General features: G+C 37.7%; 2 protein-coding genes across 5 annotated transcripts in view; one reads left to right on the top strand and one right to left on the bottom strand.

The window, feature by feature from the left end:
• Positions 1 to 802: 802 nt before the first annotated feature.
• gphnb (gephyrin b) overlaps positions 803 to 26,090 on the bottom strand; it is an 82,382-nt gene continuing 57,094 nt past the window's right edge. Inside the window, exons 9-25 of one of the 4 annotated variants that reach the window (XM_055054172.1) lie at positions 25,317 to 25,358; positions 23,667 to 23,741; positions 15,955 to 16,011; positions 12,762 to 12,804; positions 11,594 to 11,731; positions 9,368 to 9,460; positions 9,008 to 9,063; positions 7,796 to 7,915; positions 7,541 to 7,599; positions 6,626 to 6,779; positions 5,054 to 5,175; positions 4,541 to 4,643; positions 4,263 to 4,336; positions 4,079 to 4,146; positions 3,855 to 3,958; positions 2,450 to 2,546; positions 803 to 2,196 (exon numbers count right to left, since the gene is read on the bottom strand). In XM_055054172.1, coding sequence (XP_054910147.1) covers positions 2,063 to 2,196; positions 2,450 to 2,546; positions 3,855 to 3,958; positions 4,079 to 4,146; positions 4,263 to 4,336; positions 4,541 to 4,643; positions 5,054 to 5,175; positions 6,626 to 6,779; positions 7,541 to 7,599; positions 7,796 to 7,915; positions 9,008 to 9,063; positions 9,368 to 9,460; positions 11,594 to 11,731; positions 12,762 to 12,804; positions 15,955 to 16,011; positions 23,667 to 23,741; positions 25,317 to 25,358 — 1,539 coding nt within the window. In that variant the 3' untranslated portion in view covers positions 803 to 2,062. The remainder of the gene's footprint in view (positions 2,197 to 2,449; positions 2,547 to 3,854; positions 3,959 to 4,078; positions 4,147 to 4,262; positions 4,337 to 4,540; positions 4,644 to 5,053; positions 5,176 to 6,625; positions 6,780 to 7,540; positions 7,600 to 7,795; positions 7,916 to 9,007; positions 9,064 to 9,367; positions 9,461 to 11,593; positions 11,732 to 12,761; positions 12,805 to 15,954; positions 16,012 to 23,666; positions 23,742 to 25,316; positions 25,359 to 26,090) is intronic. The other 3 variants (XM_055054174.1, XM_055054173.1, XM_055054175.1) reach the window with 3 other exon arrangements.
• On the top strand, positions 20,207 to 22,268 carry LOC129375242 (red-sensitive opsin-like). Its single transcript, XM_055054176.1, has 2 exons — positions 20,207 to 20,355; positions 20,682 to 22,268. The coding sequence occupies exons 1-2, from the start codon at positions 20,253 to 20,255 to the stop codon at positions 21,650 to 21,652; spliced, it is 1,074 nt and encodes a 357-aa protein (XP_054910151.1). The 5' UTR covers positions 20,207 to 20,252; the 3' UTR covers positions 21,653 to 22,268.

The following is a 26,090-nucleotide window of genomic DNA, read 5'->3' on the forward strand; positions in this document are numbered from 1 at the left end:
AGGATCTCCACAGATTTGAAGTGCTTTCTGATGCATTTGTGTGCCCTGCCCTTTGCTTATGTCCCTTGGGGACCTATTTGGTTTCATGCTGAATTCTGCAACATAGAACCAAAAAGGTTCCTGCAGGAATTGGGGCTTTAGCCAATGAATGAACGATGTCTCCCATTAAATCTATGCTCTTTTCTCTTGTCCTACCATAGAAAGTAGTTTTGGCTTAGGATTTTTAAACTGTGTCACTTTCTTGAAAGGAATCATTGATCAAGCTTCCATATAGAAATTACTCTGTATCCAGTGTCACTATGTGGTCCATCTTGGTCCAGCAGCAGCTTTTTCTGGTTGTAGTTATTGACGTAGTTATTCGTACTACTTCTCTTGGGATTTCTTTTTCATATAAAGTAGACTCAAAGTTTTGGTGCTCAACTGAATCTTTCCTATATGATCAAAATATTGATTCCTTTATCTGTGTTCTGTTGGCTTTTCTTTCCTGTATAAAACACTCCTACCCAGTGATTCTGCATTTCTTCCTTGCAATCAATGACTAAGCTGTTCATCTCATTAAGTATATGTTGTCTTTGGTTTTAGTACTCATTGCACTGTTATTTTTTCTTTGATAGAGCAACAAAGTTACCATGAAGGATTGCTTCAAAATCACCCACTTATTGCAGTCACATAAACTTTCTCAGATATATACCTTTTTACCAGTTTAATCACAGAACAATTGCATCTTTGTTAGACTCTCCCTGTTGATAACCCAAAGTGTATTAGCTGTAAAACCTTTGGCACCAATGACAAAAACCTCCCACATTTTCCATAGATATATTTTATTAAAAAACAAAAGCCAACAAGAACTCTTTTTTACATAATGATCAAGGATTTTTATTATCTTAGTCTCTTTCATCAGTTTCATATCATTACAGAAAATGTTATTGTACAGCGTTGATCAATGTCTCCTCATTGCTTAATAATTTCCTTAGGAGTGCTGGTCACATATATCTGTACAATACGGTTATTTTTTTTCTGTACATTTCTTGTGAAGTTGGTTAAAAAGGCTGTCAGCACTTAAAGAAGCTGTTTCTTTTCTTTAATCTTTTTCTTAAATAGTTGATCAAAAAGAAAAAGAAAAACTAAACAAAAATGATAATTTTTCCCCGGCTCAGCTTGTCACCTTGGTGGGGTTTGGAGTTTAAGTGAATATAAGGAAGCTTCAGGGTCTGGGCCTGGCTGGCGTGGGTGTGCCCCTAATACCCCCAACCCACCCTCCACCCTCTTACCCACCCTCAACCCTCCTACCCACCCCACACACACACTCACACACCTCACCCTCCCGTTATCGCCTCCTTCCTGTCCAGGCATTTGGCACTGCGCACATAAACAAGACTCACAAGATAAACAACAAGCAAAGCTCTTTGTGAAGCCATTATGATGCATACTAATGAGGGAAAAAACAGAAGTGTCACCTTGATGGGCCCTCAGAGGAGGAGGTGGCCTTGATATGCAGCCTCTTTCCTCTAAACTGAGCACCGTAGGAAATCTGGAGCTTTCCATGTTTTCTTCACTTTCAAAAAACAGATTTTTTTTTCCACTAAAGATGAGAAAATAATAATTTTATTCATTTTTTTTTGTCCTGGCAGGCACCTACAGCGGTCTATTAAAATGCTACTGCTATAGATAAGGTCTAGCATTGAACACACAAAGCAATTGCAATGAAAGGAACAAAGTTGCCTTAATATAATAATGATAAGGAGAATAATGATAATAATAATAAGAATAATAATTATAATAATATATTACAGAATAAATCTCTTTTTATAATTAGATTTTTTTCATTAAAAGTTATATTTTCTTTGTTTGAAATACTATAATCTTTTTAAATTATTTTTTTAAATATGTATCTAGGTTGTGATCAAGATGTTGACTATACCTCAACGTTATCCAAATCAATAAAAACTAGCTGTGCCGTTGCATATTACAGAATAGTCAATGATATGTGGACATGCACCGTGAACCACCCATTCCAACACTCGCTATATGTGATGTCGTCCGGCGTCCCCCTCTGATGACATCATAGCCGTCCAATGACCATGACATCGACCACCTCGCCCTTGTGCAGCTCCACGTATTGCTCTGTTTTTGGAGGTAGCATCAGGAGCCCGTTGGCACTGCGCATGCTCATCAGTCTGCTGCTCACCTGGTTCCCTGCGAGGCGACCATAAACAGAGGGCTTGTACTTATTTACATTTAGTTATTTACACTGGACGAGAAGAAAGCCATTGTTGAAAGAAAGCAAAAAGATGCACAGTTTGAGTTCGCCTTAGCTTTCAGCTTTTTACTTTTTGTTTACTTGCCAGTACTTTAAACACTGACAAGGTAGTTTGTTACTACTTTCTCTATTTCAAAAAAGTTTCCGTCGCTCTTATAAATAAAGCTTTGCTGTTTTACGTTGTTGTACCTGTGCTCTGTGCCCAAGGCAGAGGCTCCTGGTGATGCCACGTCAAAATGCAGCGGTGATATTCAGGACGAGGGTCCAGCTTCACATCACATGACAACTAAGTAGTAAACAAACATACAAGTTAAAGCTTTATTAAACTCCAGCAAAGATATAAATGTAGGGAATATTTTAAAATTCCTCTATTTTTCTTAAAGTGCTTCCGTTTTACACTTTTTAGGTAGTTTGCTAGAATTCAAGCCTCATGACACGGACAAAAAATAAGATGTTGGGAATTAGTGCAAATCCACCAGTGTGAATTGTCTCAATTTTTATCTGTCACAGATTAATTAAGCAGCTAATATGAGATTATTATACTTGTGTTGAGTAAAGAGCACAGTGACAATAATGGTGTCATATTCTGCACAATAAAAACTTGACAATGACAATTTATTCTAAAGCCTATATCAAAATTTAAATAAAGCAATTGTAATATAATTGCACCAATAGGAATCAATGTAATCTAATCATTTTGGAGCAGCTTCCATTTAAGAAAGACCAATTATATTATGTTATAGAATCTTGCTTTAATTTTTTTGTGTAAAAACAATATTGATATATTTTTTCATTATTATTAAAGGAATTTTTTGTTATTTGTGTCTTATTATGCCAGAGGAATCTCATCCTGGCTCATTTTTAAAATTTATACCCAAAATGTAATCTACAAAGTGTCGTGGCCAAGACAAGAACAGCTGAAGACAGCACTAAAATATGCCACATGGATAAAAAAGACCCGAGGTCAATAAAATATAGTTGCCTCATTGAGTCTGTTTTGCAAGGGTAAAGATTTAATCTAAATTTGATGCTATCTGCTTGGGAAAATTGCCCAAATGCAACTCTGCTTTAAGACCATTAATTTCTTTTCAGCAAAAGAGGCACTAATATATTCAACTTGATTTCTAACTGCGTTATAATTGCAATTGATGTAGAGGTGCATGCTGGATGGCACCCATAATGGCAGGAAACCAAATCCTTTACTTGTTAATGCTTGATGGGGGACATAAGCTTAGCCTGCTCTGGGTGCATGATATTCTAGTGATTTCTTTTACCCACTCTGTGGTTATGAATATTCAAGACAGAGGATCAGGCCTTTGGGTTGCTGATGTCTTTGCCAAGTCACAGCAAAATGTTGTGGTCATAAATATGCATCCAGAGGATGATGAAAACACAATTACTTGATGATTTGAGATGCAGCAAGACTTGAGTAGTTTTGTGCAAACATTGAATTTTAACTAATTAATTAATTAATTAATTAATTAATTTATTTATTTATTTATTATTTTTACAGTTTGATGCCTGTGCACTGAAAGCACAGCAATAAACCCAAGAGATTTTTTTTGGCTTCCCTTATATGCTTTGTGAGTCCTACCCTCGCTTTGATGATGGTGGGTCTGGGGTCCAAAATACCCTGCATCTTCCTCAAAGCAGGGATGACAAAAAGATTACAGGTGACAACAGCGGACACGGGATTTCCTAGGACAGACGGGCGGACAGAGGAAGGAGGACGAAAGGAGAAAGCACAAAGAAAAATATCTGAGTAACGAGTCTGTGCGCATGGCTGGCAGAATCGCTCTTTCTCTCAACTTCACACACTACCTGGGAGGGCAAAGATTAGTTTTCGAGCACCGTCTATGTCCAAGGTGGCAAATGTTGTCGGGAGACTGACAAAAACAAATAATACAATAAAACAACAAATGTCATTGCACAAAAAATAATTATGAAGAACACAAATTATTTAAACATTCTCAATAATTAAATCACATTCTATTTGCTTTACCCTGGTTTCATAAAAACACGACCAAAATGGATCTGAGCATGAAGATCAATATCCAGCACCTGCTTGAGGTAATCCTAAAAAATAAAATTAAAAGGCAAAATTATAAAATGCACATTTATTAAACTTAAAAATGAAGTTGAAATCCAGTGTCATTCTCTGTGCTTTAAAAATAAAAAATGTCCAAATACGACTGAAATGTGTCAAATTTTTTTCTGCTATCTCGCTATCTACCACAAGATGTCAGTAAAAGAGCATTATTACCCCTCATATAAATGTACCTTCTCTCCCATGGACACTCCTCCTGAGGTAATGATGACATCAGCACGGCTGATGCCTTCATTCAGAGCGTTCAAAAGGTCATCTGGGCTGCAAGGCATAAAACAGAGAAACAAAAAATACACAAAAGCATTAACTACCCATTTATTTCAGAGAAAAAGTAAGTTGCATGAAAAAAATCAGCAATGCATAATATTTTTATATATCATCATGTTACAGTATTAGTGCAGAAGATTTTTTCAGGATGCCATGATAATATGCTATGATATAAACTATGTGGTAGAAGATAGGAGGTTTGGATAACTAGACACATTGTTATTCATGACGTCTTATCAAATTTTGTCTTTTTTTAACTTCACAATTACACGCAACGTTTTGCTGGTCTATCACACAGGATCAAAATTAAATATTTGCTTACATAAATTGACAAAATCTGGAAAAGTTTAATGGGTATGAATACATTTGCAGGCCATTTTATGATAGAAGGCCCGGCACAGACTTAATGTGAACCTTACTTGTCACCAACGATTCCCAGATTGATGGTGGGGTAGCCATGTTCCTGGATCGTGGCAAGCAGGGTGGAACGATTGCTGTCCCTAATTTTCCCAGGATGGAGGTCGTCCTCTGGGTTCAGCAGCTACAATGAAGCAATGCAGCACAACATGATAGGGATCATGTTTTGGAATAGAAGTTAACAAAGTGGATGAAGAAGCAAGTAATTAACAGGGAGAGTATTTAATGGTCCTTGTCGCGAATCGTTTTTGGTTACAAACATAAAGGCATGCTTTAGGATTTGGAGTGAGTGCAAAATAATTAGGTTCTGACTGAATGAAATGCCACAGGTAATGAAAAATGTCTCACATAAAACTGTAATACTATGTTCACAATGGTCATATGTCATGGGATAACGAATATTACTCTACACACAGAGTTCCAAGTCTTGTTGGGACACACATAGCTGCAGATAATATCATTTGTGTCTGATTTGATGGAACGTGGAAAGTTGGACAGAAAAAAAATATTGAACTTTTTTATGTAGAACAAGGTGTTTGTTTAGATCAGTTGATCAGGACCCCTGTAAGATATTTAATCAGCTAAAGTTTTCCTGTTTTAGCAAAGTCAGGATGACCAAAATGTATCAAATGAAAAAGTGTACATATTATTCTCTTCAAATTCAGAAATTAAACAAAATATATATAGTATTTTTGAAAAATTACCTTTTAAACTGAATGACAGGGTCAAACATTTTGGGCATTCTTCCTCAAGCTTCTCACAATAGTTTAATGTAATTTGGCCCATTCTTCCTCAAACTTGGGGTAACTGGATCTATATGCTGGTTTTACCATCAGATTTTCTATGGAACTGAGATCAAACTTTTCTGATGTCCACTCCAAAACCTTAAGGCACATTGTAACTATTTTGGCAGATTGTCTGTTTGGGAGAACCATTTGGGCCAAATGTCTTGAAATGTTGCTTCACTGTTTCCACTTAATGTTCTTTCTTCAAGGTGCAATCTATTTGTGAGAAGTGCACCAGTCCCTCCTGCAGAAACACCCACATAACATGTCGAACGAAGGACTTTCAAAATAGGATGGCATTTCAAACCGTCTCTCTTATAATCTTTCTCTCATTAATCTGACATTAAGCAAATAGGAATCATTTTAGTATTCTTAACTGACCTGAAACAGGAAAAGTTTAATCGGATTTAATGATAAATAGTGAGGGGAAAAAAAGTTATGTACCTCTTTATGCAGTGTGTCTATAAATATCAGCTTCACACGTCAGAATTAATTTTACTGCATTAATATTCAAGAATGTACTAAAATTATTGGTTGTAAAATTAGAATCATTTTGTGAGTGAGTGCTGCAGAATAACATTAAATCTGAGCTCAACTTAATCCTCTTTTCTAACAGATAATCTGATGGGAAAGCTGATGAAGGAAATGTGAAATCCATTTGCATAAAAATGTCAACAGGGTTGTTTAATACCTGCTGATTTATACCCAGAATGTGATTTTCTGTGAAGGTTGTAGGGCACACAAACTTTGGTCATAACTGAAACACTGATTATGTAGTTTTAGCTTTACCTCATTTCCTGTGGACATGACCGCCACAACAGGAAATTTCTGCACTTCCACCTCTGTGACCCCAACAGTGGCCAACAGGCCAATTTCAGAGGGGCCCATATGGGTGCCCTTCGCCAGCACACACTCCCCACGCTTGATGTCATGACCGATAGGCCTGTGGAGATGCAAACACTGAATTAAAAAAGCTGCAAAGTCCCTGAATGATGTTGTAAGGATGTTCTTACATTCTGTTTGAGCCATGCTATGCATTTAAGCATTCCTTTGGCCTCTGGCCGTAATTACAATTAATGGATGTAAAGCAACAAGGCAGCAAAATGAACAGAAATCTGAGTGGGACAGACTGAGAAAGAGTTTTCTATGTTACCAAGCACAGTTGAGGTGAAAATTACCCAGCAGTGTTTATTCATATTCTGCGAAGAATATGACAATTTACAAAATTAGACACTTTTGAGCAGGTCAAAGCAGAGAAATCATAAACACTGAAGAAGCTGTGCAACTGCCTGAATCTTTGCTTCACCATAAGTTATTTCTCCTGGGAAAAATCTTAAGTGTTTTTGCTGACAAGAAAAAAAGTTTCCTCAAGAAAAGTTCATCAACATAATATGACATGATCATCAAATGAACAAAGACTTAAGATATTAGGCTGAAATAAAATTTGCCACATTTCATCCTCTTAGTTTTAGTTAAAGTTAGTTTTATAATAATCACATAGCAAAATTTGAATTCATTCCCTATTTGATTATGATAAAGTCTGTTACCTAATAATTACACATAAATCTTGTTTATTAGAGTGCATTATAAGGATAATAGGAATTTGTTTTTTGTCATGCAGGCTTTTCTGTTTTAGGCAAATTAAAGTGTCAAATAAACAGCAAATACAATCAGAACCTCAACTTTTTTCTGATTTTAACCAACCTGATGTCCTGTCCTGGACGGGCTTGTACTAGAATTCGAACCTCCAACTCCTCTGTTCCCTAAATAACAAATAAAATATCAGAAAAAAAAATACTGTTTAGCTACTGAAGCAGTAACGGGCACCACAGTTCTCTGCCCAAGAACCGTCTCTCACTGCCTGTAAAACCACAATCATCTGCAGGCTTGGTGACATCTAGTTCTACATTTCACTGTTGTTGGCCTTTGCTTTTATGGTGGGTGAATTGCCACGCTTACATCCTCAGACTCGCGGAGGAGCTCGGTGTCTTCCACCTGGACGACGGCGTCGGCGCCACAGGGGATAGGGGCACCCGTTGTCACCCTCATCACCTGCCCAGGCATCACTGTGTGGGTGGGCTTCACATGCACAGAGAAGGCAAATGAAATTACAACATGGGAAGCAAGGAAAGAATGTATGCATTCCAAAAGTGGCCAAATAGATTCAGACAACATGAAAATATGTCAGTGATGGTGGCAAATCTTTATATCATATACAGCACCATTGTCAACAGTTTCTAAAACTTTTTTTTTTTTTACACAAATGAACTTTTCCTTTGATTACACCCTGAAACTTGTCATTTGAGTAATTTTACTGAGGAAAAAAAAAAAAAAAAAAAAAAAAAACTAAAAACTTTCACCCCCAAGAAAACAGAATTCTTTTTTTCAAACATTAGTTTTTCAAAGTAAATAAAAGCACCTAAAGACGTTTAATTAGTAATCCATCAGCAAGGGCTCAGTCAGGGAACTAATCACACAATAACTGCCCATGTTTGTATGCTTAAAATTAAATTTTACAGAGGAAAAGATTAGTGTGAAGTCTAGGATTTTGGAGGGAGCAGGAAAGTTTAAAGTGGTGGCATTTAATGTGAGGGCAAAATAGACACATTTCTAAAAAAAAGTTAGGCTACACCTTAGTCTAAAAACAATCATGGTGATTTGATTAGTTTAAACATGGAGAAAATATATTGTTTTTAGCTGCTTTTATCAACCAATCACTGATCGCAGAAGTCTAAAATGCTGTCTGACATTAAAAATAAATATTAGAATGTGGAATACAGTTTTTGTTACTTTCATAAAAATGTGTGAGTGAAACTATGAGGAGTCAACTAAAAGGTGTGACTGCTTTCATACTCTGATGAAGCTATTATTGTCACATTAGTTGTGGGAAAAAAGGTTCAAGTGTTCTTACTGTCTGATCAAAACATATCAAGCATGAAAAAAAATAAAGCTTTTCTGATAAAATCCAAAATCTAGCACATCTGGGCGCACACATTGTGTTAATCTCTAAAGGTTAGGTGTGTTTAGAGTTTATCCTGCATTTAGAGGGGACATTTCTTGCTATGCAGAAAATACTGATGTGAAATGACAGCAAAGGCAATAAATCTGTTAGTCAAATATTTTATGTCCACAGACAGAACGTGAGGATGTTGTTGTGAAAGCGTGACAAACCTGCTCTCCAGCTTGGGATTCTCCAATGATGAAGCGATCACCTGGGCCGTCAGCCGCTGACGAAAACAAGGTTTAGATAAATTAGACATGAGAGCAGATGAAAATGTTTGATTGGTTTAGTCACCGAAATGGATTTCAGATCAAGAAAGCAAAAACCGACAAAATCCAACATCACATTAACATGCTACAAAGAAAATATTTCTGATGTGAATGGATGGATATTTTAATAAATATTCATGTCTAATTTCTCATTTGAAGCATTTTAGGTGATTTTTACATAACACATAAAATGAGCAAAGTTTGAGAAAGATAGAAGATTGAGAGAAGAAGAGCCCATCAGCCATAATTTATTGTCCCCACCTCTCACAGCATATCCATCCTTTACTGAAGCAGGAAAGGGTGGAAGGTTGTCTTTGGCATAAACGTCCTGAGCCAGGACTCGACCCATCCCATCTGCAGAGAAGAGAAAAGCAGAACATAGATGAGAGACGAGGAGGAGGAGAGGAAGATAGAGACAGCTGGAGAGAAGCAGATGCGTAAAGGATGAGACGGTGCATCCGATTTAGGCGAACACACAGTGTGTGAGGTTTTTGTGCTTCAATTTTATTACATTGCTTCTAGTTGGAACTTACAAACTTTAATGAAAGAGGATCAGAGACTCTCAAAACAAAGCAGCTCAATGAAAGAAAGAAATGCAGGAAAAGAAATCAGAGTATGAGTGGGCGAAGTAAAAAAAAAAAAAAATCCAACAAAAATACCTTGAGATGATCCATGGATAAATATAGAACTTCTTTGAGCTTTATTGCTGTGATGATGTGGGTGTTTAATATGAAAGATCTAAGCTTTGATATCAACCCAGAAAAAAATATGCATGTACATGCAAAGACGCCCACAGTAATGCAGATATTAAACACCAGTTATAACACGGTGTTGTAAGTGATTCATCCCAGCTGCAGATGAGGAGCTGCAAGGTTCAGTCCAAGTCTTTAACAGCACTTCATCGGAGAAATTCTGTTGTTTTTTTCACATTTCCTTCCAAGCTGCCACTTAAACAGCCTGTTGGAAACATATGCTGAGGCTGAGCTCAGGTTAAAAATAGAACAGAGGTGACGTCGTGCTGCAGCAGTTTGATAAGATGATCTTTTCCCAGAAACATCTTTGATTGTGTGTCCATCTTGCTTTTTGGTCAGGTGACAGCAAAACATAAAAGCGACAAGCTGGAAAGCTGGAGTGCATTTTCTTAAATTTAAATTGTAAACATAAATGACATCAATGAACTGTTAAAGAATATATTTCACACATACACTCAGGCTGCTCCATATTCAGTAGAGGAGCTTCTCCAGATGCTGTCTCTATAAATATTTCATTTTCCCGATGCTACCTCCCTGCTGTCTTGTTCTTTGCTCTGTTTGTGCAAATCTTGTAACTGAGCCGCACCTCATCATGAAATAAAACATATTTTTAAACTTTGGGGTTGTTTTTGTCATCATTTAAGTGTGTTGAGGTCATTACTGCCAGAGGTGCTTGTCTCTATATTGTTTTTTAAAGGTTGAGTCTGTGTTCTGCCCTCCGGCCCTCAGCTTGGCTCCATGTCATCCTTCACCAGTTCTGCCGGAAGAATTACACGACCTTGTGTAGCTAAATGTGGATATTTGTGCAAGATAAGTCAAACGCACAGAATACAAAACTGCTATCGATATTAAAAGCGTGCTTTACTTTATGAATAATATTTGTCTGCTTTATTTACATAGCCCCTGTTAAAGATGGGAAAGACAAGCGGGCATGCACGGTTGAAAACAAAAATAAAAAGACAAACATTTATTTATTTCCTCACTGTGAAGTTAAATCAGGCTAAACTTCTCTTGTTTTAGCTTATTTGGAATTAGCAAAGCTAATTTCTATTTACTAAGTGCCTGAAAAAGTTGCGAGAAATTTTTTTGGAAGTCTTTTGTGACTTTCCTCAAATTCAAAGGTTAACTTACATTTGGTCAGCCTTTTAAGATGTATGGATTGTGTCATAATCATACCTATGCAGAGGGAGTATCATTAATAAAACTCTTTGAAACTCTATTAAGGTCACCTGATTAAACCAAAATTTGCACAGATTTGAACTTTATTTGCAATTGTTGAAATCAAAATAGGTAATTTTTGCCTAATTATACATGGGTAATCAGACAGTATTCAATCAATAACGCTAACATTTGTTTCATTCTTAAATTTTCTACATGTTAGTCCATTACAATTGTCAAAAAAGATCTTTTACGCATTAGCAGATCAAGTTGTCATGCTGACTGTGTCCCATTGAAGTTCATGGCCCTGACATTGCTGCTTGCAGCTATTTTTAGGTAAGGTTTGTTTGTTATGCACATGCCCTTGCAGCCAAGAAAATTTGTGTCATGGAGATTGACATTTTTCATGCATACAGAGACAGCTGATTCAGTGAGGTGTCCTCACAGTGAAATGTGTTAGAGCTTAACAACCCAGCAGCCTTAAGGAACTGATGTTAACTAATGTAAAACAAAAAGGGAGGAATAAGATGATACAAGCATAAAATCTGACCTGGTTCAGGAGCGTCTGCCTCCTTACCTCTGTAGTTGATGATTTCAGTGCCCAGGACAGCGGTCATTTCTAGCACAGTAATGAAGGCCTTGTCCATGGAGGTAAGGGGGAAAGGGGACATGCGGTGCCTCCGGGCAACTTTTGTGATGTCCACTGCACTGTGACCTGTGGGTAAGATAAAGGTTGGACACACTGACAAATAGAAGTTGGACAAAAAAACCTAAATATTCTTCTCTGGTGTCACTCTACTATCACCTCTGTTATAACTTTTATACCTTCCGAGGTGTTGTCTGCATTTTGGTCCAGCCTCAAACATGCATGACAAGATGTTCCTTCAAAGACATTAAGCTTAACCTTTTTAGCATTTCAGATCTTTATTTAGAAACTTTGAATGGTCTTTGGAAGCTGACAGCACTCCGTTGGGATTCTGTCACATAAGAGTAAACGATGTCAGAAACAGGACCACTCCAGATCTCCAGAGGCAAACACGTTACCTTTAAAAGTCTTCATTTCTTTATTTTTAAAACAGACTTTTATCAGTTTACATGACTAAAGCTTGCAGCTGAAGCAGTAAATGACAGATTGCAAATGATTTATGCATTTTGAGGGAAAAGAAATCTGAAATATACAATTATATAAATAAAAACAACAGTCACACTAACATAGGAGGATTGGATTAACAAGATTTATTTTCTCCTCTGCGTGCAGGTGTATCTGCAAAAAACACAATTTGCAAGAGCAGAGGTTGGCAAGACACACTGACATGTTTGTTTTCACATGCTGTGGAGCACAGCTGGATGATTCAGGTGCTCGATAGCAGCTGTGATGATCTAATAATACCTCTCTAATAATTCCAAACGTAAAAAGGAACAAAGCTATGTGTAACTAATGCGTAATCTGCTTTCTTTCCCTCTGTCTTTATCTCTTCCTACCTCTCTCACCCCCTCTGCTTCTCTGCCTCCCAGTGAAGAATAGCCGCCACACTTTGATTTCCCTTGACCTAATTTTTGTTCCTTTAAACATACACTTACGCTTCTGCAGCATATTCTTAAAGCTTAACATAAAGCTTAACAACTTGTGGCACCCACATGGATGCACAAGCATAAGACAGCAACCACACATAGGAAAAACACACATTTGAATCTATTTATGAGCTTGGGAGAGCAAACAGGAGAAGAAAGTAGTTAGAACTCACTTGATCTTAGGATATTTTCTTTGCTGCTGCATCGTGACTGCACCTGAAGATGGATAGAGACAACGGGGGAATGGAGAGAAAGAGAAACAACAAAGGTGGTAATTTTTGAAATTAAGTCACATGAAATAAACCAAGTTGATCTTTTAAAACGGTCGAGGTGACAAGCTGGTCGTACAACATTCAGAAGCACTAGCAAAAGCTGCTTCACACAACACTGTGCTCTTTGTTCAGCTTAGGGGAGATGGCTGCATCTCCCGCTTTACGTTTTAAACATTTAGACTAACAGCACAGGTGATAATCACAGGTAAATGTGTTCACATGTCACGCTGTCATTAAAGAGAGCAAAGGACTGTACGGACAAATGCAACAACATAGAGAGTGACGATAATCACATCACAAAAATCATATCATAAATTGACTTTGACATTGAATGCAGTGAAAATGCTGAGCTGAGTATTGATCGGCTGTTCAGATGTGGCGCGGGATGGAAAGATTCCTCTGGGAATCTTGGATGCTGAGTGGGAGCTTCTCGTAACTCTATGGTGAAGTGGGGAGGAGAGCAGAGATGGATAAAATTAGGTGAGTTTCCAGCAAAACACACAAAACCATTTTTGTAACAAACATCATGATGCCAATGTAATTACAACCCTAGTCTTATGGATTTGTTCAGGAAAATGGCAATTTTGTAGTTTTGTTGATGTGAACCAAAATGAATAACACTCTCTTTGGCTATAGAAACTACGTGCAAAGCAGATTTTAGCAACATGTTTAAAGATATAACCCCTTATTTGGGAGTAGATTACTCTCAGGTATAATTGAATTGAAGGTTTCTTCCTATAGAAGTACTGTTAGTATGGAGGATTTAGTGACAACTACAGGAAAGGTCACAGATAGCAGCTAAATAAGTACCTGCTTACACAAGATTCTACATCAATTGCATGCCAAAACTGAGAAAGGATTAAGTTTTACTTTAAACACATCAGAGTCCCTTTTAAAAATTTCTGTACTGTCACTAGACATAATGAGATTCATTAAGATACATGTTTAAATACACAGCATAAAAATATTTTTTTTTTCCATTTTCTAACATTTAGCATTAGTAAAATGATTTATGAGAATTTTTATCATCAGTTTTCCTCAAAGTTTTCACACCTACTTTGATTTTGGTAGAATTGCCTTTGAACTATATGACTTGTATCAAACATGTTTTGCAGGCTGACTTGCTCACATGCATTTGTTTGGCTCTGAAGAGCTTTGGCTTTAAAGAGAAAGTTTAACGCACATTACAGGTCTTCAATTCATAAAACCCATACAAAGAAAAAAAATGTTTTAATTATATATTTGACCGTAATTCACTACAGATGTGTTCATTAGCAGAAAACAAAAATTTAACAAATGTATTGAAATGTTTCTCATTATTAATATGTGGAGTGGTATTTGGACAGCACTCTTGATTTCACAGTATCTGTAATGATAAAACAGCAACCTTTTCTATTTCACAAGTAACCAATTCACATTTTGCAGACCTCATAAAATCTGTACTTAAGTGCAAAGAGAAAGATCACAGTTGAAAATGCTATCAATATTTCCAATCAATTCTCCAACTCCACCTTCAGAATGATGTAATAAAAGTAGTGCATTGCTAAGATCCTGTAATACATTTTTTAAAGTTGATGCACAGATAAGATTCTGAATTTTTATTTTTAAAATGTTTTAGGATCTTATCAATGCAACAAAGTTTTAAAATGATCTGTAGGGTTTAAGTTTAAAAAATGTTGCGCATTGGTGGGATTATTAAAACCCTGGAGCACAATTAAAAAATAAAAAAAGGACAATATTTTGTTAATGCAACACATTTTTCAAAAGTTATATTTTGTAACTGTATGCAATACGAATATCATAAATGTGTTGAAGTGATATGTTCCTGCAGCACCATTTTAAAAATTTTATAAACTCATTGGACTCTGATGTACAACTTAAAATCTGAAGTTTATGAAATCTATAAAATGTGGTGCATGATTAGCATGTTGCCATGTTAATTCTGCATGTAGGATGTTTTCTTATGCTTTTGGGATCTCAGTCATGGGGTAAAGGAATACAAGAAGAAGAATGACTGAATGCTCTTAATTGAGTTGCAGCTTTCATATGTTTTGAGATGATCTTTTATTTACCTTAATGAATACAGGTCAAATTAAAGAAAAAACTAAGGGCACGTCAGTCTCCCTGTGTGTCAAACTTTAATATTCAGTCGCATCAGCTGAAACTGCCTTGTTTGCAGTCATTATCTATTTTGTCCTAACATGCCCTTCACTCACTCTGGGATCTCTCTAAGTCACCCCTTCCATCTCAATGGCTTCTGTGACCTTTAATCATTAAAAAAACAAGCTGGGTGCGGGTGGCGTGTGATGTATGGAGAACTGAGACACCCATAGTGAAGGTGAAGGTCTCTCTCTAATCACCTACCCGCCCCTTGCTGTCTCCTCCCCTCCCTAAGCTGATACTGCAACACCATACAGCCAAGGTGAGAGGGTGGAGAATAGGTGGTGGGGAGTGATGGAGAGTGAAAAAGACAGGAAAGGTGAGTTGATAGCCAAGGGAGGCGAGGAACGATGGCGATCAGCATGATGTGATCCCGCAGCCCGGAAACAAACAAAATTTTTTTTTTTTTTAAATGGGACACACTTCATTAAATTACAGAGCTGCGACATAGCAGAGAGAAGAAGGAAAAAAAAAACAACAACTAAAAAACAGTAAAGACCAATAAAGCGGTCTCAATGCCAACTACTTAACAGACATCCAGCACATCAGACAAAAACTACTGAAAGCAGACCACGTTAACCGGAGAGACAGAAACAGAGATAGCCAGGCAGATGAGGGAAGAGAGGGAGAGATGGAGAGAAACGACAAAAGACAGAGAGGATAAGAATCCTGACAGAGTGAGTGAAGGAATAACGAGACAAAGAGTGACAGGAGTAAACGAAGGACAGGCCGAGAACAAGAAACAGACGATTTAGAAAGTGAGAACGGTGTGTGATAGCCAGAGAAACAGCTAGGCAAGCGAGGGGAAAGAGGGAGGGAAAGAGGGCGGGGAGGGGGGCAAAGAGCGGGGCATTTGATTTGCGCGCTCCTGTGAGGAGGGTTGAGGGACGGGCAAAGGAGGAGAGGGGAAAGGGGGAGGGGGCGGGATAGTTACTCGAGAGCTGAAGGTCCTCCTGCGATCATCTTTAAGCACCTCCAACCTACAATGGAGCTATAGTGGAGATAAAGCATTGAATCACAGGCATCAGTGCATCTGTCCCAGCAACCACAACAGCACAGTCAGACATGGCAAACAGACAGACGGGAGGAACAAACACACAGACAGGTATCCACCACGACAAGCAACCCTGGCAGGTGCAGCAATGAGAGAGCAGAGCTTAGAAAGAGAGAGAGGGGGTAAAAAAAAGAAACAAAAAATTGGGGAGCGGGGTTTATATGGCCTCATTGAAGACTCTCCAATGGCAATCAGTAAAAGCTTTCAGAATTTGAACTTTATTAACCCTGCATCCTTTAAGTTATGTTTGTGCTGTTTTTGTTTATTCTCTTTTGGTTCATCCAAGTCTGAGAAGCTGTTAAGTGTAAATTACTCTCTGGTCTCCAAGTGTGTGTGTGTTTTTCTTTTTTCTTTTTTTTTGCGTTAGAACAAATTTCATCTTAGTAAATTATTGCTCTGTAGTGATTTTATTCCTTGAAGGTCCATTAGTCCAAATGATGAGATTGCTATCAAGCTGACTAACTGTACTCAGCGATCAGTTAATTGTAAATATATCAGTTTAGACCATGATAATTGTGGGTTTTATTTTGGCCTTGCTCTTGAGAGGGATTTTAATATTGCATTATTTATGCAGTTATACATAAAAAATGTAAAGGTTTAAACTCAAATGACAACTTTTAAAAACTGATAAAGGCTTGTCTTTAGTCATCTCAGTTTTCAATAAACATAGCCTTTAAATAATTTTATCCCTTCTTAAATAAGGATAGCTTCCAATTGTGATAAAAATGCAATTAAAAGACCCATGAAATCAGAAATATATAGGTATCTGATATTGAACATTGAACTTTATGGATATAGGTGTGATGCGTTTCATTTGTTTTATGTTCTGCTGCTGAATAACCTGGAAGCCAGTCGTCAGTAATGCAATTTTTGGAAGTCATTAAAGATATTCTTACCTTCTGTAAGAATAATCTAAAGTCATACCATTTTCTCACTTTTACTACCATCTGCTTTTATTTGACTTACATTTGGTCCTTTTTATTATGGAAGCATACAGTGTCAGCATTTTTCCTCTGGCACTCTATTTTGTAATTAATAAACTTGCATCTGGGTCATTTTGCTATTCCTGGTCACCCTGTTTTTTTTGTTTTGTTTTGTTATGCAAGACACTAGGATTTTGTATGAAGTGATTCTTGATAATTTCCATCAAATTCCAGGGTTTCAGATACCAGGGCCCTGATCTTTCTAACAACTTCTTGTGTGACCACAAACAAAGTGGAATCTTCCAGACATTCAGATTTGCACAGACTTTGTAGATTATTGGCATCCCTAGCAAAACGTGCTTTAGATATATGCATATCTTATTACAAGACTCAAACAGTTACACAAAAAGCTTCTTTGGAGAAATTTTAACGTCGCATATTATGTCCTCGTTTTTTGTGAAGCTTCTGGTCCTCATCTAGTGTCTCAATTGCAGTTCTAAACGTTATAATTCTTCCTTTAGGTTAGTTTAGTGATGCATCTATGTTCTTGTTGGCATTTCTTAACTTATCAAATCAGCAAAAAATTGTTTATGCATGAAATTACACCCTGGGCGAACTCCTGTTTTAGCTCCTCGTCCCATAAATCAGATACATCAGCATCATATCCAACCATCATCCCTACACTGTGCACCAAACTGGGAGTAGCCCATTCCCCATTGGATAAACATGGAAAAAGCAAAAGAAAATTAACTAAATTTGAACTTCTTATTTATGCACTATATCAAAATCTGCTACAACAAAAATAAAGTGAGATTCCCACCGCAATTAAAAATTTGTATTTTAAAGCAGACAATGTGATAGACGCATATTAATTTTCCATCACTGACTGAAAATTGGATGTATTTATAATTGTTTCATTAATAAATAGCTCTTTTTGCTTGATTTCAAATCCTTTTCAGGGGACTCAGATTAGAAACCCTTGGAAATTTGCAAGGCAGTAGGATTTGTGCTAGAACTGCCCATATAATACACTGAAAAAGACCAATAGGGAAAATTAAATGCAAGAAGAAAAAAAAAGCTCTATGGCAGCTAAAAGCAGTTACAGCAAGACACAGATTGAGCCTGAACACAGGTAAAAGCACAAACAATGTAACAATCAAAAACTAGGCCTGAAAGCAGTGAAAATGCAGAATTTTAAGAAAATATGTGATCGCAGATGAAGAATCGCATTAGAATCTCCCTACCTTGCTGGTCTCTTTAAGCACATCACAACAATAAAAATAAAGCTAGCTTCTACTTTCCAGTTTTGCATAAGCCTTATAGTAATAGACCTTCATCTGATTTACAGAATACAACTAAAAGCTTCACAGCAACTTAAAAAAATAAAAGTTTATTATGGGGGTACAAAAAAAAAAAAAAAAAAAAGAAAAACCCAAATAAAGAACAAAACATTTTGGTGCAGAAGATAGCACCATCAGTAAGCCATAGGCAAAGACAGTTTGCAAATAGATATGAGTGCGCTGAAGGAGGGACAGGTAGATGTGTGGGGAAGTGAGGAGAATATGAGAAATGTGAGTGCAAACACAGATTTGTATGCTTTTTATTTTTTATAGTTAGACTGTCAAACATTTCCACAATGACGTCTGGACTGTCCATAGCTGCAATACCCCCCCTTTACTAATGAGAGACCACCATGTGAAGATGGAAAAAAAAGTCTATATGAGTATGAAGGATGAAAAAATGGTTACAAATACTCAAATACACAAACACAAAAACAACAACCTGGATATATATGTTTATTAAGCCCCTGCCCAAAAAATGTGAATACAATTTTTGCCGCTGGGAGGCATGTGCTATTTATATGTGCATCTAAAGATCTGAGTTGCAGAATTTCGACTCTTTAACTAACAGCAATATGCTAATAATGGAGATGTGTCAGGAAGATCAATGTGGCAGGGAGCAAGTGGCAGCAATGACTACAGACACAGAGCAGCGAGTGCGCCCAAGCTCGCAAGACGTGGCTGAGAGCGGGTGAGCTGCAGCCGAGGGAGGGGGGTCGATAAGCTCAATGATCAGCTGGCAAAGACTGATTTTAGTGAAATGATGGGATGCAACTGCTGTGGTGCTGACATCAGCACAAAACAGAGAAGCTGTCAGAGAAATTATGCAAAAGAAGGAGAGGTTTTTTTTTAATATTCACTGTGAGAAGAAAGAGGGAAGGTGTTTTAGTCAGCTTTGGTTGCCTCTGCCTCCTGGGATCAAGCTGAGGACTCAATGCTAAAAAGGGGGCATGGAGTCAGATTGGGAGAGGGCCTGGTAAAATGTCACAATTTGAATGCAAAAAAAAAGCTCCAGTCTGGAGAGAGGAGGAATGAGTATAGGTGTAGTCGTGATGCTTTTTACCTCCTCAGTTAATTCTAGTTCTTACAGTGTAATGAAATAGTCTTTGCCCAATTACAGATTTCTTCTCTTTTCTCTTTTTTTCCCCATCACACTTAAATGTTTCAGAAAATCAATAAAATGTTGATATTGACAAAAGAAAAATTACTTTCAAAGCTATCTGAACCAGTCTGGCCATCAGTGGAAAAAGTAATTACTCCGGAAATCTAATAGTCTCTTTAAGGTCTTAGCACACTGTTCAAACTGGATTTAATTACAGACTTTGACTAGGCTTTTTCTGTTTGATTTAAATTTTTAGTGGAGTTGGTGGTGTGCAGTGGGTCCAGTAGGATGGGTTTTGATGTTCTTCACATGGTTTTGAATCAGTAATTCAAAGTAACTTTATCTGAGGTAGGAATAACACACAGATCCAGAGTCTTGAAGATGGGGACCAGTTAGTGCAAGCTCTCAGACAAGATGATGACACACAATCAGATCCTTGAGCTTTCCTGATTATCTGCAAGAAGAGCTTATATTTACACGTGTCTCAGAGATCTTTTGTCCAGGCAGGGGTCTCTGAAGAGAGCAAGGAGGAGTTTGAGGGATGCATGGCTTGTCAAACCTACGGTAAAAGCTACTATGGCCGTATGCCAGGGTTCCGCTCTGGATGGGGGAGAAGGGGTTGCGCTTCTTTAGTTGGTTTTAAAGTAATCCCATCAGATTACTTTATCTGATGGGATAACGTAATCCCATCAGAGTAGCTTATACACAACTGCGGGTGTATAAGCTAAAGTATGAGGATCAGCACCGCACAAACCCACAAGGTTACAAGCCAGAGGAAGATCAAGCAGCTCAGATCGTCTTTCCAAGATCAGGATGGCAGACGATTGGGGAAAACAAGCGATTGCTCCCTGGAAGAACAATGAAGAAACTACAAGGGGCTCTACTTTCCGATTCACAAACAGCAATCATACAAAAGGTATGCTTTTCATTTTGAACCAATTTGGGTTAAAGTTAGTGTTATCAGAGATTAAATTAATATGTTAAATTTCTGTGGATGAGTTTGTACAGTTTTACAATCTACAGTGTAAGCAGAATGACATATACTGTAATTTGTGCAGTGACATTTAGACAAATGCTTGCTGGCACAAAGTAAACTTTAGTGAAGTGTTTGAAATTTGATTTATTAGTTCACTTCGATTTGAAGACAAACTAATTAATCTGCATTTACATAATAATTTCCTTGCCTGCATGCCAGTAAGTAGTATGATTATTGAAGACTAAGATGAGAACTTGTTCTTCCAGATCCTTTTGAGGGACCAGATTACCACATCGCTCCTCGATGGGTTCACAATATAACAACAATCTGGATGTGTTTTGTGGTTGTCTTATCAGTCTTCACAAATGGTCTGGTCTTGATAGCCACAGCAAAGTTCAAGAAACTCCGTCATCCCCTGAACTGGATCTTAGTCAACCTTGCCATTGCAGATCTTGGAGAGACGGTTTTTGCCAGCACCATCAGCGTGTACAACCAGTTTTTTGGATATTTTATTTTGGGACATCCAATGTGCATCTTTGAAGGCTACATTGTCTCGACTTGTGGTATTGCTGCTCTTTGGTCCCTGACTATCATCTCTTGGGAGAGATGGATTGTTGTATGCAAACCTTTTGGAAATACCAAGTTTGATGCCAAATGGGCCACAGCTGGGATCATGTTCTCCTGGGTCTGGTCGGCAGTGTGGTGTGCTCCTCCCATCTTTGGATGGAGCAGGTACTGGCCTCATGGACTGAAAACTTCCTGTGGACCCGATGTGTTCAGTGGAAGTGAGGACCCCGGTGTCAAGTCCTACATGATTGTCCTCATGATTACATGCTGCATCATTCCTCTGGCTGTCATCATCTTGTGCTATCTGGCAGTGTGGTTGGCCATTTATGACATTGCTATGCAGCAGAAGGAATGCGAGTCAACCCAGAACGCCCAGAAGGAAGTATCTAGGATGGTTGTTGTCATGATCTTGGCTTATTGTATATGTTGGGGACCTTACGCCTCTTTTGCTTGCTATGCTGCAGCCAACCCTGGATATACCTTCCACCCTTTAGCCGCTGCCATGCCTGCATACTTTGCCAAGAGTGCCACCATCTACAACCCAGTCATCTATGTTTTCATGAACCGACAGTTCCGCACATGCATCATGCGGCTCTTTGGGAAAGAGGTGGATGACGGCTCAGAAGTGTCCACATCAAAGACAGAGGTCTCCTCTGTGGCTCCTGCATAAACCTTCATATCCTCCATTATTTTTTTGTGTTGTTGTAATTTAACCTGTATGTAAAATTAAGTTATTTTAAAAACTTAAAAGTGAAGGTTTTGTGTGTCAATGCATAAAATAAATTTCAATTATTTTAAGAACTCATGGATGTGTCAATGAAGTAATTTTGGTAAGTCAACTATTTACCAATACTCTCTGTTGTCTGTATTTGTGACTAGCAGATCTTAATGTGGTTCACTGCAGTCCTAAAGCCTTAGAAATGGTTTTGTAACTATTTTGATGAATGACTTTACCTTATATACCTAGCCAGACAGTTTCTATCTGAGTGATTTATTTAAAACATTGGTATTAAAGTAAGGTTGCAATTCATGACTGTGTCAAGAGTGTGTTTGAATTTCAAGATGGTCTTATTTGCCCGACATCCAATTTCATTCAATGAGCTGAAACATTCAAATGTGGCAAAACATCAACACAGAAGAAATCTGTAAGGTAGAAAAATAATAGCACAAAATATCTCATGTATTTGGCACCAAACTACCCCCTACTCAAACAAAACAGCATCAGGCAATAATCAAGCCTTACAAAAGATCAGACGGACGATGAATGAAAAAGAATGAGTGCTGGTGCAGATCTGGAGAAAGAGGCAATGATTCAGAAAACTGTTGTTGATTAGAAAAGATGGGATATGTGGACTTTACAACTCAGTTATAACTAAATTCAATGTTGCTATGTGTCTCACCACAGTACATATTCCATTTACAGCTGAATCAAATTATTGGGGTAGCAAGTTTTAGATGTTTTTGCTCCAGAAATTTAATCAAATCAACATGTAATCTTTGACAACACATTTATCTAGCTATTTATCAACATCCTATGTACATGGGCTGTATTACTACTTTTTAAAACAATTTAGTTATAAATTGTAATAGTCCAGTGTCATAAATTTGAACAGATTCACACTTAATTCTTAGGAGTTGAAAACAGTACAGTCAAATTACAGTTATATGCAATTACATAATGAGGAAACTTAAAAATATATAATTTAAATTACTGCATTAATATTTTATGTGATAGACCAACACAAGAATTGTGAAGAGGAAAAAAATATGTTTTGCTTTTTGTTTCCTTCTTTTAAACTTGAAAAATGTGGTGTGAATGTGTATTTAACCCCCTGGACTGTGCTGGCCCTAAATGAAACCCTTTGCCCCAAATTGCCTTTGGAAGTTATTGAAATAGAAAATAGAGTCTACCTGCATGAAATTTAATAATAGTATACATGCAACTCTTCTACAAAGGCCTCAGAGGTCAGCTAGAGAAAATTAGTGAACAAAAACAGAATGATGAAGCTGCAAAACGACCAACATGACTGTCCACCTAAACTGACAGGCAGGGTAAAAACATCTTTAATCAGAGAAGTTCTTATTGACCTGTTGACTCTGGAGCAATACTGTCCTGGCGAAAATGGATGGAAATAAATACAGAGCCCTACTGCAAGCAAATATGTTAAGATACTGTGAAACACTTAATGCTGTGGTAGAGATTCACTTTACAGTACAACTCTGATGCTAAACATATAGACAGAGCTGCAATGGAATCGTTTAGATAAAATAAACCCAAATGAAAATCTTTGGCAAGCCTGAGCAATTGTTGTTTCTGTTGCTCTCTATTTGATCTCAGTGAGATTTTACAGACAAGTAAAATTATACTTTGTGGAGGTCTATCACATATAATCTCACAGTTGTAGCATAGCAAAATAATGCTTTTACAATGTGATCTCGGCCTCTTTTGAGTGTATTTGATGCTTTTGCTTTATCGCATGAGACTGTAAAATTAATAAAATGCTCCAGTGAAACATTTTATACTGAACTGAAGCCCAATGGGATTAAAAAGCCCCTTTCTCTTACTGCCTCTCTGCCTGTGTGTGTGAGTGGCAATGCATGTCACTTGTGTTAGGTGGTCAGGTACTCTGTGGGAAGCCTGCATGCCAGTAATTAAGAAGTTGCTAGAAGGTTAGCGGGTTTACCTGGTCCAAGGTAGAGTACCTTGACTTGAGCGTGATGACCTCATCCAGGTGAGCCCTGAATTCTCTCCGTGAGGCCTGGGGGAAGCCACAGGATAGTCACTCATCTTCAAACTACACACCCACACGCATACAATACTAAGCTAGAAAAGGCATGCACACCCACTCGGACATAAATGATCAGTTAGTGGTTCCATTTGATTATCCAGACATTTCCAGCCACAGTCTGGTCATTTTGCTTGAACAAAAAGGACAAAATAGCCACCAGTGTTCCATTGACTCTTCAGTCCGACCAAATATAAATCCAGAGTCAAATATCTCACTATAATCTCCAAAAACACGACAGAACCGCACCGGCTCAGGAGATTTAAAGCAGTTCTAGCAGAGAAAAAACTCAAAACTCAGTGTATGCGATGAAATCGACACTAATCTATTATTAAAATAGACACTGCCAAAGACATCTCTATGGAGAAATAAAGTCATGAAAAAATTCAGGTTTTATTAAAATATTAGTCAAATTATGCTCGAGATTAAAAATGCCAGGCAGGAAAGATCACAATTTTAGTAAGGCTTAGTGATTTTAACAATCATTTAAGTCCTGTCACGTAAAATAAGCAAAGGTACTTAAAATCAACCAGTTTTTATCTACGTGGGCTGACTGTCCAAGTAAATGACTCAATTCACTCAGCTGGACTTTCTCAGATAGGTTAATATTATAAGTTCAACAAAATTGGATTATATGCTCATTTGAACTGATCTGGGTTGAATTTAATTTAATCTGACTGTATAACAAGTTTGTGTTGGAAATTATTGGACTAAACACAAATTGGACTGGACTTTGAGTAGAACTGCTTCCTACTGAATTGAATCTAATGACTGTATTTATTGACATTATCCTGTTGACGTTAAGAAAGGTTTGTCAGTGCCATCACCCTGGAGACAAGCGAGCAGAATTCGGAAAACTTGATAAAAACAGGGTATCTTTTGAGATGTGTTTTTTTTTATTTGAAGCTTTCTCAGATACAATTATTTAATAAATGTATAACATCCTCCCCATTTTACTCCTTCCAACTGAGCTCATGTCTCTATTATTACATCTACAGACCAGAATCACTGGACTATTACCAAGGTAACAAGCAAACATTAGAGCTATGAAAGATGTTAATCAGTCTTTTATGTGCTGATGTTTATGTGAAGCCTTGTATGTGCAACAGAGGAAGAGAATTGCACATTGTGCAAGCAATATCACTTACATTCAGACACACAAAATAAGCATCTTTCAACTGTGCTGAGGTTGAAAGATCAGTTAAGCAAATGTAAAGTGATGAAAGTTTAGTTATTTGGCTGGGTCTGAAAGGATGGAGACAAGTTAAGAGCTAGAAACAGAATGTTCACCAGAAAGAGGTCACATTTTATTCCAAGACAAAATCCACAATGAAACGACAACATCGAGGTGACGACAAATGCACAAACACAGAGGGATAACTGAAAAGAAGAAGAAAAATGTAGAGGAACAGCAGGCAGGATGATACAGACACACAGAAACACATGACAGAAACAACAGGGAGACAGGGATTCGAAGGTGCTGCATAAGAAGGAGGAAGCATCGATTGATGCCACTGTTACGATGCATCACAACACATGCAGGAGTACCTCAGCAATGCTTAGGGTGGATGAACAGGAGGGGAGCCGCGCCTGGTGCCGCGAGAGAGAAAGGAGGGGAGAAGAGAAGAGGTTTAACAGAGCCAAAAGCCGGGTTGAGCAGGGGACAGAGGCACACAGAGACTGACAGGGGGAGCCCTCTGTCATTCAGGATGTCTCGGTCACGGGTCTCTGTGTGACTGTCGTAGATGGGCCAAGGCAGCCAAGGACAGGGTGGACATGGTAGGACAAGATGGGACAGGAAAGCACAAGAAAGGTCAGGACAGCAGGTAGGAGTCTCACTGGGATTCATTCTTCACCAGATCAACTGCAGCAGAGGTTTCACACAGGATAATCACACAGGTCAAAAATCATTTCATTTTGTCTCCTGGCATGAACAGATCAGGGCTTATGCATCACATATTAAATAATAAGGTGGTCTCAATTACACAGAAGCCCCAGTTAAATAATTTTAGGTTGTACTGAACAGTTAAATTGTAGAGCAGATCAAATTATTTGCGTTTCTCAGTTACAGTTACTTTGTTTTTTATCTTTTTCTCAGAAAATTCATCACTGAATCAAAGGCAGCTGCTGTTCTGCTTTTTCTCCATGTGCTAGTTTGTGAAAACCCCCCAAAAACATCAAAACAAAAACAGCACAGGGACACTGTGCTGGCAGAGACACTGCTGTTGGTCTGAAACCTTCCAGCATGGAAAGTGGAACAGTATTCACTGAGAAATACAGTTGAAAGTGTCTCTCAGTAAAATAATGATGAACAATAAACAG

Source organism: Poeciliopsis prolifica, unplaced genomic scaffold (assembly GCF_027474105.1).
Source record: "Poeciliopsis prolifica strain line A6 unplaced genomic scaffold, Auburn_PproV2 SCAFFOLD039, whole genome shotgun sequence".
NCBI classification, from domain to species: domain Eukaryota; kingdom Metazoa; phylum Chordata; class Actinopteri; order Cyprinodontiformes; family Poeciliidae; genus Poeciliopsis; species Poeciliopsis prolifica.

What these genes read in the sequence shown, in the direction of transcription:
- LOC129375242 (XM_055054176.1), top strand. Translation starts at nt 20,253, where the DNA reads ATGGCAGACGATTGGGGAAAACAAGCGATTGCTCCCTGGAAGAACAAT. An exon ending in AAACAGCAATCATACAAAAG is followed by an intron (nt 20,356 to 20,681) that starts GTATGCTTTTCA and finishes TTGTTCTTCCAG; the next exon opens with ATCCTTTTGAGGGACCAGAT.